This window comes from Calonectris borealis, chromosome 7 (assembly GCF_964195595.1).
Source record: "Calonectris borealis chromosome 7, bCalBor7.hap1.2, whole genome shotgun sequence".
Lineage (NCBI taxonomy): Eukaryota > Metazoa > Chordata > Aves > Procellariiformes > Procellariidae > Calonectris > Calonectris borealis.
In genome coordinates this window covers 37,420,299-37,434,265 of record NC_134318.1, presented here as the reverse complement: position 1 = coordinate 37,434,265, position 13,967 = coordinate 37,420,299, and the positions used below count along the sequence as shown (strand labels likewise).

At 41.5% G+C, this 13,967-nt stretch overlaps 1 protein-coding gene across 3 annotated transcripts in view; it reads left to right on the top strand.

The window, feature by feature from the left end:
* Window positions 1-11,613, top strand: part of CACUL1 (CDK2 associated cullin domain 1) — a 55,285-nt gene extending 43,672 nt beyond the window's left edge. For all 3 annotated transcript variants that reach the window (XM_075155156.1, XM_075155158.1, XM_075155155.1), the window contains 3 exons: window positions 3,386-3,524; window positions 6,961-7,004; window positions 8,144-11,613. In XM_075155156.1, coding sequence (XP_075011257.1) covers window positions 3,386-3,524; window positions 6,961-7,004; window positions 8,144-8,184 — 224 coding nt within the window. In that variant the 3' untranslated portion in view covers window positions 8,185-11,613. The remainder of the gene's footprint in view (window positions 1-3,385; window positions 3,525-6,960; window positions 7,005-8,143) is intronic.
* Window positions 11,614-13,967: the final 2,354 nt, after the last annotated feature.

The window sequence follows — 13,967 nt, the reverse complement described above, 5'->3', positions numbered from 1 at the left end:
AGGGCAGCACTGGGAAGCATCTGTTGAGGCAGTGCAGAGAGCAAAAGGAGAAGCGATGCTGATGTGGCTGGTGGCCATGGGCTTTCTCTTTTCTTTCTCTTCTTCTACTTTCTCTTCAAATTGAAAGTACTTGACAGCTGTTAAACTTCAGATGTTGCCAGAAAAGACTCTTCTAATTCTAGCTCCCGCACATGGTGGCTGCAGTAGGAAACGCTGAAGCCTGGCCAGGTGCTCAGGCTGCTAGTTGGCCCACTTGGATTTAATCTGAAATATTCTTTTCACCTCACCTGTAATGATCTGGCAGTGGCATGAAATACCCTACCACAGTTTTTCATGTTGTGAATTCCAAGACGGTTTATTAGCTTGGCTAAATTATTCAGTAGCAGTAGGTTTTTAGTAGGTAACATGTTCTACGTGGTACCTTGTTGCTGTGTTTTATAAGATGAGAAGTGCCATTTCATGTCTGTAGAATTGGGGGTTTGTTGGTTGGTTGGTTGTTTTTTGTTGGGTTTTTTTGCTGTTTTTTTTTAATCAAGCACTGGTATGATCTGGGGAACTACAGGCCTGTCAGTCTGACCTCCGCACTTGCAAAGGTTATGGGGCAGATCATCTTGAGTGCCATCACACGGCACATACAGGACAACCAGGTGATCAGGCCCAGGCAGCATGGGTTTATGAAAGACAGGTCCTGCTTGACTAACCTGATCTTCTATGACAAGGTGACCTGCTTAGTGGATGAGGGAAAGGCTGTGGGTGTTGTCTGCCTAGACTTTAGTAAAACTTTGACACCGTTTCCCACATCTCATGGAGAAACTGGCTGCTGATGGCTTGGACGGCTGTCCTCTTCACTGGGTAAAAAACTGGCTGGACGGCCGGGCCCAAAGAGTTGTGGTGAATGGAGTTCAATCCAGTTGGTGGCCAGTCAGAAGTGGTGTTCCGCAGGGCTCAGTATTGGGGCCAGTTCTGTTTAATACCTTTATCAATGATCTGGACGAGGGGATCGAGTGCTCCCTCCGTAAGTTTGCAGATGACACCAAGCTGGGCGGGAGTGTTGATCTGCTGGAGGGTAGGAAGGCTCTGCAGGGGGACCTGGACAGGCTGGATCGATGGGCCAAGGCCAACTGTATGAGGTTCAACAAGGCCAAGTGCCGGGTCCTGCACTTGGGTCACAACAACCCCATGCACCGCTACAGGCTTGGGGAAGAGTGACTGGAAAGCTGCCCAGAGGAAAAGGACCTGGGGGTGCTGGTTGACAGCCGGCTGAACATGAGCCGGCAGTGTGCCCAGGTGGCCAAGAAGGCCAACGTCATCCTGGCCTGTATCAGAACTAGTGTGGCCAGCAGGAGTAGGGAGGTGATCGTGCCCCTGTACTCGGCACTGGTGAGGCCGCACCTCGAATCCTGTGTTCAGTTCTGGGCCCCTCACTACAAGAAGGACATGGAGGTGCTGGAGCGTGTCCAGAGGAGAGCAACGAAGCTGGTGAAGGGTCTGGAGCACAAGTCTGATGGGAAGCAGCTGAGGGAACTGGGACTGTTTAGCCTGGAGAAGAGGAGGCTGAGGGGAGACCTCATCGCGCTCTACAGTAGCGAGGTGGGTGTTGGTCTCTTCTCCCAAGTAACAAGCGACAGGACGAGAGGAAATGTCCTCAAGTTGCGCCAGGGGAGGTTTAGATTGGACATTAGGAAAAATTTCTTCACCAAAAGGGTTGTCAAGCCTTGGAACAGGCTGCCCAGGGAAGTGGTGGAGTCACTGTCCCTGGAGGTATTTAAAAGACGTGTAGGCGTGGGGCTTAGGGACATGGTCTAGTGGTGGACTTGGCAGTGCTAGGTTAACGGTTGGACTTGATGTCATCTTAAGGGTCTTTTCCAACCTAAATGATTCTGTGATGAAGGAGGTTAGTGCCTTGGTTTTTGTTTAAACCACCTGTACACTAGTGTCCTGGTTGTGGCTGGCAGAGAGTTAAAATTCTTCCTAGTGCTGTGTTTTGGATTTAGTATGAGAAGAATGTTGATAACACAGTGATGTTTTCAGTTGTTGCCAAGTACCCTGGCTAGCAGGGCTAGTCAAGGACATTCAGCTTCCATGCTCTGGAAGAGGCTGGGAGGGATCATAGCTGGGACAGCTGGCCAAAGGGGTATTCCATACCATGTGACGTCGTGTTCAGTATATGAATGGTAGGGGTGTTCCAGGAAGTACCGATCGCTACTTGGTTATCGGTCAGCGCGGGTGGTGAGCAATTGCATCGTGCATCACTCATTTTGTATATTCTATCATCATTATTATTATTTTCCCTTTTCTGTTCTATTAAACTGTCTTTATCTCAACCCACAAGTTTTTCTTACTCTTACCCTTCCGATTCTCTCCCCGTCCCACTGAGGCGGGGGAGTGAGCGAGCGGCTGTGTGAAGTTTGGCTGCCTGCCGGGTTAAACTACAACAACTAGTAATGATTATTTAGTGAGTTTGCTGATTGAAGTAAAGACTGTTGAAGCTTGGCATCGACCAAGTAAACATATGTGGGAATTGGATAAAAACTCGTGATGTGCCTCAGTGAATATATTTAAAAGCATCCCTTTTTTCCAAGTAAAGATGAAGTTTAAGGTAACTGCTACAACCTCCGGGAAGTCTGGCTTCAGAAATAGTTGAGGAGTATTTATTTTTCTCAGAACTTCTTACACAGTTGCTATAAACTCAATTTTCATCCTTTGCTGAATCTTCTGTGTTTCTTACAATCAGCCTTGAAGCAGCTTTAAGGTAAACTGTCTTGCTGCTGTAAGGCAATGTTCAGTGTAGTGAAATTAAATCACATTTCTATCCTGAGGCTGAACTAATATAGGTTAAAATTATATAATGAACATTGAAAAAGTGTTCGTTGAAGCTTTGGAAGGTCAGTGAGAGAATTGCATTCATTCATTTGAAATGGGGGATGGAGGAGCAGGGTTGTGTGGTGATATTACTGTGCTTTCTAGAAGTAAGGCTCAGGGAAGAGAGGTGTAAGTTTTGTGAATACGCTTCCCAGGGTAAAGTGTTACAAATGACCCCATTATCAAGGCGAGTTTGCTGATCATCAGTGCCTGTCCTTGAGAGTGTCCACAAACTCAGCAGGCCCTGTGAGATGCAGCAAGAACTGAATTTCAATTTGATGATGAGGTTGATGACCAATAAAAATAGTAATAGTACCTACACGTAAACATATGATTTTAACAGTATGATTATTTGTTCTGCTTTAAGGCTTGGTTTCTGTGGGTTTTTGGTTGTTTGGTTGGTTTTTATATTCAAGATCCTAAAATATATTTAAAATAGAGCAAAGTCACATTTCTCAAAGGGTAAAATTTTCACAATAGATCTCTTACAGGTGTTTTGTTGTTGCTTTCCCTCTTCTTACAGAATGGGTACAGATGGCACCAGCTTTATTTTCTAAATTCATCCCAAATATTCTACCCCCTGCTGTGGAATCTGAGCTTCAGGAATATGCTGCTCAAGACCAGAAACTTCAAAGAGAGCTTATGCAGAATGGATTTACGAGGTAATAATTATTAATCTTCAGTAATAATTGTGCTGGACAGTGCTGAAATGGTAAGAACAGATACACCTAGAAATATTGAAGAAATAATTTAAGAGTTAATAAATAACCTTCACAATTCAGTTTCTGAAATACGGCCTTATTTTCCACACGTTTTGAGCGCTACCAACCCTGCAGATGGTACCGAAAAGTAGATGATCTGAAGTCTTGAAATAGTTTCATGAAACAGATTGCTTACAGTTCATGCATCCCTGTGTTTTAATTGTGCTTTTAATGCATAATCATGCTCTTGTTCAGCCTTTACTTTGGTGGTTTATTTTCCATGAGACGACTTTCTTTTTTATGATGCTTCTGAAAATGTCAATTGATGACTTCTCTTTATTCCACTTTCAGAGCTATTTATACAGTCAAGGTGTTTATTTTAAATAGGCATTTCTCTTCTGAATATTGAATTGGGGGAAAAAAAAGAACAAACAGTAAAAGAGACAGCGGAAAATGTTCATAACCTATATTGTTCACTCTGGGCCGTGCCTGTTGCTCTATGTTCTTCTATTTAACTGCCTACACGGAAGCACAGCGCTTTCACCACAGCAGTGTACCGCTTTTGCAGTAGTCTGATAATCCAAGATCAGGCTGGGGAAGCTATCGTGCTCTGTTCCCAAGAGGTTCGTTTCTGCATGAAGAGAATACATCTTCATCTTTCCTGTTACCTGTGCAACGCTGAGAATCTGGTCCCGTAGTTTGAACACCCACTAGATGTGGGTATGTTTAGTGTTAGATGTACTCCTGGATTTCATACTCTCGTGCAGTTTTCCTCAAAGGTAATCTCTCTCTTCAAAGCTTGGTAAATCATTGAGCTTCAAAACTCTACTACTGACCCAAATGCAAATGGTATCGTAAACTCACTCCTTGTAAGGCTTTCTGTTGAGGAAAAGAATTTTTTGGTAGATGAGTTAAGACACTAAAAAGAAAGCCGTAAGAGTTTGGGGTGAGAAAAAGCAATGCATTTGGCCCAAGAAATAGAAGTTTGAGACTGTTTGAAACTGAGTAGGCATATAATGCTGACAATAGAATAGTATAGACTATTTCAGTTGGAAGGGACCTACAGAGATCATCTAGTCCTACTGCGTGACCAATTCAGGGCTGACCAAGTTAAGGCATGTTATTGAGGGCATTGTCCAAATGCTTCTTAAACACTGGCAGGCTTGGGGCATCGACCACCTTTTTAGGAAGCCTGTTCTAGTGTTGGACCACCCTCTCAGTAAAGAAATGCTTCCTAATGTCCAAAAGAATGTAGTGCACAGAACAAAACAAAAAAAGGAACATTTTCGTTTTGTCTCATTTTCAATCATTAATTCTGTAGGTGGCTTTTAATAGTTCTGCTTACAACTGTGTTTCACCGCTTTCACACTTCATAGAGAATTGAAAGTGAAGTTTGAAGTAATAACAGTCCATATCCACAAAAACAATCTGTTTCAAAAACATTTTTCCCTAGGTACCTGAAAATCAGATGGGCTTGTCAGCTTGGCTGTAGAGTTCTTTGGCTAGTACTGCGAGGAGGATGCTGTATAAAAGGCTAGGAAGGGTAAGAAGGATACTGGCCATTGCAAAGGTTAGATGCCTCTGTGGTGTTCTCTTATTAGAGATTTGGTGGGATCCTCAGAATATATTTTAGCAACTCCTGTTTTATGCAGAAAAGTAATTCTCTAGCACTGGAACTAATGCAAATCCATAGGAAACTGTTTCTGTCCTGTGTGATAGGTGGGGGACAAAGAAGAGATTAGGGCTTGAGGATAGTCGTACAGGGGAGAAGTAAGTAAAGGTTTCTGTGTCACATATTGTTTGCAGAATCTAATTCCTAAGAGTACTTCTTCCCTTTGTCTTTCTGCAGTATGTGATCTTCTGGGTATTGGCCATGTGAAGAGTTTTGGTACGTCTTGTAGGTTTAGAAAATTGGCCCAACCCTAGTCCATGCTTTGATGCAACTGCTGTTTCTATGTAGCTTGCTTTCAATTTATTACATAAAAATGCAAAATAAAACTTTGCAGTGGAATAACCGATTGATGGCATTTAGCCTCTCATCAATGTGTTTTGCACAATACATTTTATAGGTTGTACTGCCAGGTAGTCAGTGCAGTCTGGTAAATATGGAGGTTATATAAAGTGTTAGTCGACTCATCATCAAAAGGACACAGATAAAACAAAATTGAAGTACAGGTGATATAATTTGCTACATGGCATTTTGCAGTGGTATTTGAAATTCAGTTTGCCTTGAAATGTATTTCAAGAAGTAATATGGTTCTTCCTAGACTCAGGAACATAGGTTATATTTATTTATAACCTTTCAGAATTGTTTTGAGATTATATTCCTACATGTATAAATGTGTATGTACATATGTATAGAAGGGTTGTTTTTCTCTTTTACCAAGGAGTATGCTAAGTCTGTTCTCTTCTGGGTTAGCATGAAATGACATCTGGTCTCCTATAATTGCGCCAAAAAAGGGTGATGTCTTTGCTGCTGCACTTCCTACAACAATAACCATGAGGAACACAGCACAGTGAGGCGTTGTCTTCAGCATGTCAGGTTCAAGCTGAAATAGTCAGCTTATCAACACTCTTAAATACTGTTGCTGCAGAAAGTGGGAACATAAGCCAGTTGTTTGGTGGTATTTCTCATGTGAAAGACCTTAATCAAGGCATACACAGCAGGTCCATCACCTTAAGAGTGATTTCAGGGAAGAACACTTCATATTATTAGAAAAACCCCCAATTTCTACTACCAGCAGATAAATGTGAAATTATAACCATTGTGATGAAAATATATTGGAATCTCTTTTCCTTATATAACAGTTTCAATAGCATATCTATCATCACAAGAAACTTGGGAAGCAGCAAGATTTTCCAGCTTCAAGAGTTTGTGTGCACAAGAATAAAAGGAAACAATGTTTTCTAAATAGATGGGAATTTGACTTTGGGTTTTCAGGAGCAATAATGTCAACCGGTGTTTATACAACTTAATTATTTAAATCTTCTGCTTGAAGAGGAGTGCTGTCAGCACAGACCTGCTTGGAGTCTGATTGTTGGGTTTTTCAGGAGCATCTTACCTTTTTAGACTGATAGATGCAAAGTTTTTCATGTAGTTCTATAAAGTTTGGTTGAGAAGTTTGAATTAAGACCACGCTGCATAAGAGCAATACTACCTCATCTTCATTTTGTAAATTGAACCTACTATCTTTAAAAAAAGGATGAGCTAATTAAATCTATAAAATACAGCTTATGTTTCTGTTTAGTAAATTGAGAATCCTGCAGGCATGTGTTACTGCTACTATGTTTGCATTTTGTTTCTAAAGTCTGTAAAAGTTGATGATTGTACTGAGGTATTTCACTACTGTTCTCCTTTTCTTAAAATGAAAATACCTTTCTTCCCCTTCTTTCCTAGAGGTGACCAGTCACGCAAGAGAGCTGGAGAAGAGTTAACTTACAGTAAGTATGCATCTAACCCTGCCCTCCAGTGTGCTGCAGTCCCTGACGGGTTGGGCGTACAGGTAGCGGTGGGTTCTCAGGGGGGTGGCGAGATGTTAGAGGCCGCACCTCCACGTTGTAGCTACCTGTCTGCCAGGGTAACCTTTACCAGTCTAAGTAATGATACAAACTTCTTGGGTCCAGAGCCTCTAACCGTGCTAGAGTCACACAGCCACCTGTAAGGTAGTAAGATATCCTAGCTACCAAGGCCAAGATACTTCCACTTCATTTAAGTACACAGCTGAGGTCTTAAGAAAAAAGAACATAGTTGTCCCAAGTCTCTGCCTGGTCAGGATACACATAACAGGCAATGAAATGATGAGACAGTCCACCTCTGATATAAATCACCCGCTGGTGATGCATGTTTCTGTCTGTTGAAAGAGCAGAGGGTTTGGAAGGGTTGTGCTTTTCAACTTGGAACCCCCAATTACGTGTCTAATACACACAGGATCCACCTGCATTGAGATTCTAAAGGCAGTATTTGGGAAGTTCTTTTCCATCTGTAGATGAAGTCTCTTGCTGCATGTTTAACTATGAGGTTCTTCACTTTGTAACTCCCTTAATTTCCCCCAATATAGATTAGGGGGTGGGAGGGAAGAAGCACAGGGAGGAATGATATTTCCGTTCTCAGTTGGTTGGTCTACTCCAGACATCCCTAATTTGGGTGCAGTCAGTCAAAGGTCCCATCTTCTGTGCTGAGTAAATATTTGGCCAGGAGAGAATCTAGTCCCATGCATTCTAGGTTAGGATTTAAATACAATGTCCTGATTGCTGGTCATTAAATAGCCTTGGGGATTGGGAAATAGTATCTGTTCTGGTGCTGCTGTTAACTTCAGTTCATTTTATTGTGTTCTTTCTGCCAAGCTTCTTCCTATGCTTTCAGCAGAGTATGTTACCATAAAATGTGCAGTTTTATGATGAACTCTTATTACAACCTGAAATCAATTCATAGCTGTTCACTTGGTATATCAGCTTCAGTTTACACTGTTAATGTTTTGCAGGCAATGCTGGTTTTCGGGTTGTTGGAGGAAGGGTGGGCAAAGGACGTAGGGTGAAAGTTTAATATGAGAGAATTTGTTGAACTTTTTATATAATTTCAGATGGCTCATCAGCTTGTGCAAGCTCCAGGGGGTACAGATAGTGAATATACTGGATCAGCTTCTATTCCTAGCCAGAACAGACACTGGAGGAGCACAGGTGGTATCCAGAGCCTCCTTTGGCAACTGCTGATGCTCGAGCTCTGACACGAACTATGTCTCAAAGAAGAGTTTTGGACTTTCTTCTTTATATAATAAAATGTCAGTTGCTGCTACAATTGGGATGACTTTGAAAGACATGATTCCTTGGTCTGGCCTCTCAACAAGTTCACGTTCTGCGATTTTTGTGAGGAATGCACCTTGAAGAACAATCCTTTCAAAGTGGAAACGGGCAGCCAAAATCAGCAGCTTCCAAAAGCGTTAGAATGGAAGAACCTTTTTTGCACTCTTTTCTTAATATTAAGGACATTCTTCAAACTAGTTAACACGTCAGTGTATTAGTTTTTAAACTTCAAGGTATTTTCTGGAGCTTTTACTTAAATAATAAGAATAAAGTTTCATTATTTTGCAGTATTTGTTCATTAGTTTAAAAATTGTCACTTTTTAAGAGTTGGTCCCATATAAATGTATCTTCTGTCAGGGAGTTTTAAATTCCAGATTTTTCTTTTATCTTTTTTTTTTGTTACTTGGTATTTTGAAATCCGTTTTCCTATGCTTTTGTACTCTGTGCCTTCAGCTTGTGCACTTTGCAACTTTATAGACCATATTTTGTTACTGCAAAATGTGTTCTTGAGGAAAAACTTGATGTGAACAAACATGCTGCAAAGTTGCACTTTTCTCTTGCATTAATGGGAGGTGAATTTAAAAAGGAAGAAAAGTTGAACCTATCACCATCACTAATAGTGACTTGGAAGTTTGTCCCCTTTTATTTTTCATATGTATTACTGTTTAATGCTGGGACCAACTCTTGTAGAACCCCTCTCATTGACTTTTCATTGGCTTCCATAATTGCAATAGATTGAGATGTGAATTCCAGACTGAATGAAATACTAAGATGTGTTTTATGCTGTGCTATGTAGAAACATTGTGGGCAAAATTCTCCAGTCTAGTAGGTCTGCAAAGTGCATCTCTGTCAGCACAAACCAGATTTGCACCTGATTGATCAACGAACGATGGTACCTGTCCAAGATCACTTTGTGGCTCCTGTGCCATTTCTCCTGTTTCAGGGATGTGATGGGGGTGTGATAGTGGATGTTGTCAGAATCAGGGAGTTGAGGAGCGGTGTAATGCATGCATGTGTACCCATCGGCCTGCTGTTCCCAGTCGTGTGTAAACTCAGCTGGAGATCCAGCTGAGCCCAGTTCCAGGAGATCTGGACCTGTGGTCTGAATCCTAATGATTGTGACATGGGTTTTAATCAGTAGTATGGCTACTGCAATTCTTTCATGAGGGGAGAAACATACTTGAAAAAGCAGTTTGACTCCAGGTTTTTTTTTATTACTATGGATTTATTTTTTATCACCTTTAGTTATGAAGAGAAAGGAGTTCGTAATATAATCTTTCTGAAGTGAAACAAAAGTTTGTTCAGTTTTGTCTTGCACAACTCTTATGCCTGTTTAAAAAAAAAAAAAAACACACACAAAAACACAACACAACCCCCTTTGTGCTTGCATGAGTTCAATACAGAATGCAGGAAAAAGATAAAAAAATAGATGCGGCAGGGACAAAGTTTCTTTTTCTTTTTGATTTGTAGCCAGACTTCATGTAAATGACTTTAATTCTATCCGTTTCACATCAGCCACTTTGGCAATGCTGTTAGTTTGGAGGGTGGGGGGGAGGAAGAATGAGGAGGACACTGCTGTGACTGACAGATTGAAATCTGATTTACCTATATATTTCTTTGCATATTTGCAAAGCCTATTTAATTTTGAGGAAGTTTTTCTTTTAAAATTAAAAATGAATGCCTCAGTGTTTTGTTTTCTATGTGGAACAATGCCAGCAGTCTAATCTCATCCCCAACAGTGGAAAACCAAACCACTCTGAGTAGGGATTTCCAAGTGTTGATAGTGCTTGCTTCAACTTTGCTACCAGCTACTTAAGTTGAAGCAGAATTAGACAAAAACAGGAATTTTGAAAATTTTGCTGAAGTACCCAATGGAGATGTTAATGAAGGCTAATAGGGAACAAAAATGATTTGCCAGCTTCCAGATTTTTGTCAGTTTTCGCTTTAAACAAAAATAAAACCTCTGATAGTGTCCTTAGCTTTAAAAATCACTGTTTGCTGAAATGACAATATTCTTGAGTTAAGAATAGATGCATTAACCTAACTTGGTTAAAATTTGTTTACAACCTCATTACCATTCTAGTTCACATAATACAGTAATCAACTCTGTCATATTCGTCAATTGATCACAATGTTTTTCTGTTCTTTAAGTGGTTTTACTGGTTCAAGTTTGTAAATAACATGTAGTCCTTTTGCTTCATGTTTGAGGCGAGGGTTCCACGTTCATTTTACGTTGCATTATGTTTGGGACACAAACTTCTAGAATAGTAATTCCATCAAAAGGTAAAGCATTCCTGTCAGCATGGTTCACTTCGTATGCACTGGGTAGTGCTTGGATGCTTCTCAGTCTCGTGTAGCATTCTCACTTGGCCACCATACCCGAGAAATCTGTTTGTTAAGCACTGTATTATGTTGTAAATTTGGCATTAAAATTCCTGTATGTTTTGGCATTATTAACATAATGCTGAAATACTGTTTATCTGTCGAAGGCGTTATCATTGTGACTGAGCATGAAACAGAATACAGCGTACTATACTAAATTATTTTGTTTCTCTGTAAACTTGCATTTTACTTACAGTAAAACTAACTCAGCCAACTTGAGCATTGGTACTGTAAAGCCACAATTACCAACAGCATGATCCTAACTGCAGTATTTAATTTAACCAAATAACTTGTGGTAAATCGGTTGCATCTGTAGCTAACTCTGTTAAGATTAAGCAGTAAAGTTGGTTATACAATGGGTGTCCTCTTTATGTTGCACTGGTTCTATAGCCAAACTTGCTACATTAAAAATATTTTTAGATTAATTTCATTTCTTGATTTGGGAAGTTGAAATATTTAAATTCATCCTGCTGACTACTGTAATAGTAGGCAATTGTCAATATATGGTCAAGATGGACTTTGATACAAATGATGGGGGGCGGATCTAACTAGGTAAGTACTCAATTCTTGTACAGTTGGATCCCTTTGACGCCTTTCTGCAGTTGTTGAGGAAGTATTTGTGGATGAATACTTTGAAGCAAAAGTTTTTGACTCCTGTTGTTTGATAGAAATATGACCAGCCAGATTCATCCCTTTTAATTTTTCCCTAATATGATTGTTTACTTTCTACTGGTTTAAAAAAAAAACATAGAAACCAACCACAAAGGCTGTGTTCTGAGTGACTGAAAAATGTTTTCCATGTATGCTCTGACAACCCCAGTGAAAGGACTATTCTGTAGAACTACAGAATAAAAACCAACTGCTTGAATTTGACTCTTGTCTTCAACCCAGCTCCAGCTGAGAGAAAACAAAGATGTTTTGACGACTTGACATGCACCAGATACCCAGCGGGCACTTCGTTCAGCTCACTATGTGCAAGTTATGGTACCTTTAGGATCAATATAGTTCTTGACCACAATGAAGAGGTCCTGCTAGGGGGGAATGGTCCTGCTTGGATTAGTGTACTTCCCTTTCTGCTCTGCTGGGACTGTGTGGTGACATGGGGATAGTCACTGTGCTGATGCCACTCTAGTAAAGATTCCTTTTTTTGAGGGATGTCTTGTGTTGACTGCTGATTTAACTCTTGAGATTGCTTTTCACAGCTGAATACTGTAAATAGGTCTGTTAATGATAGTATATACTTTCATCGGTGGTGTTTGCTGCTCTGAAGAGTTCCTTCACTGCTCTTAGAGCACCTCCACTAGAGGCCTTTAAACGCACATTAACGATCACCGCATCTTTGTGGAGGTGTTTGCGTGGTGTAACACTGAGCTGTAGACTGTGCTCCCAACATTGTCACTGGGCAGGAAAAATACAGATGGCCAAGCTTTGTGTGTCCCCCTTTCCCTGAGCTGGGGGTCTGCAGTGAGAGATACACGCGCCTTGCCGGTACGAGCGCAGCCTTCGCTGTGCTGTTCCTTCGGCCGAGCGTGGGCAGGGCAGGGTGGAGCCCTGCGGTGCAGTTGCTTTGCTAGGCTGATGCACGCAAGTCATCTCAGCGCTGCAGCGCCTACTCGTGTCCCATCGTGCGCGTTCTCAGCACAGAATCTGACCTCAATCCATAACTCTTACAGCTTTTGTGAAAGGAAGTGGAGGTCTCAGTCCTATTCAATCTTTTATTTCTAGATAAGATAGAGGAGAGTTTGCAGGTAGAGTCTGACCTTTCCTTCTGGAGCTTTCTCGGGAAATATTCTCTAGCCGGTAGAGGAGAGGGATCTTTCCTCCAAGGAAGAGGACGATGGGTCATCTGTCTCCGGTTTTTGTCTGCTGGTCTCCAAGGCAACGGGGTGCAAGGCAGTCAATCATACTGAGTGCACTACAGCACTTACTTCTGGATTTCATCTAGGATAAACAGTGATCTTTTTGGCAGGCTTACAAACTTCAGTGGTAATCACGGAAGGTGTGAACCAGGGGTGGCTTACTCTGGCAGGTGTCACTCTAGTAATTACAGGACAGAGGAAGTTATTTTGTCCCAGAGGACATTACTTTTTATACCGTAAATTGGTGTGATATTGGCCCAACAAGATACTTTTATATCCATGGCACTTGTTAACAGAAAAAGGGTGGAGAATCTAAATTTCGTCTTTATCAGTGCTTAAATACACTGGCTTTGAATGAGGAGCAGAGTCCTGTGCGAAGGGAAGCCTCACCTTCTGTCAGGAGGCACAGAAGATCAGCGTTACTGCATTAGCAAAACCGACAAACTTGCCGATTTGGCCTCAGTTGAAAGCTCCCTGACAAAGTGCTTTGTACTTTGCTAGAGGGAGTGGAAGGATTAAATCCATATATCTTGACCTAACTTGAATGACTGGTTTAAGAGGTTTTCAAAATTCCATAGGCAATGAGTACTCAGAAATCCCTTCTGACTGTCTCCATCTGTCCCTGGGATGCTCCAGATACACTTTGGTTAATTTTCCTCTTTCTGAGTTTCTGCTAACGGATCTAATTAGCACAGAACAGATAAGTTGACTCCCCTAATGATGACAGCAGAATGAATTTAGTAATAGCACTTATTGCCTCTTTAGTATTGTTTTTCAACTAATCATTCCTTAAGAAAAACCTTTACAGTTTCTGAGATGACCTGTCTGTTGGCAGGCAGCAGGTAATTTATGTGTTAGCACCATTTGCCATCTATCAGCAGATGAAACGCTTTTGTACAGAGAACAGTTCGTAAATGAGTATCTGGGGCTGGTGGGTGGATGTCACCCTGCGGATGAGGTGCGTGGTCAGCATAAGAGCACCATAAGAGATGGTTGGAGGGCTGAAGGTACCGCCGAAGAGCTGAGGTGGTGCGTCTGGGTAGCTTCACGCTGCTGTCCCGTGAAGCATGGAGCGACTGTGAAGTGAGTTGCACTGTGAGCGTACACCCAAAAAGGCTCTGCGGAGTCAGTTACCGTGGATAGCTGATGGACTGCAAATTCACATCTTGCCTTCATAGTAACCTGTTTCTGTGGCAGGAATGGCTGAGCAGTGACATATGCCTCGTATTTGAAATGGGTCGAGGCATGAAATCTTAAAACGACCTATTTGTTAAGGTGCCTGACTTACATTCCCTATATGTCAATGTGAAGCAGATTTCTCCAGCAGGTACCACGCAGCACTAAATGAGTATACTTCAAGATT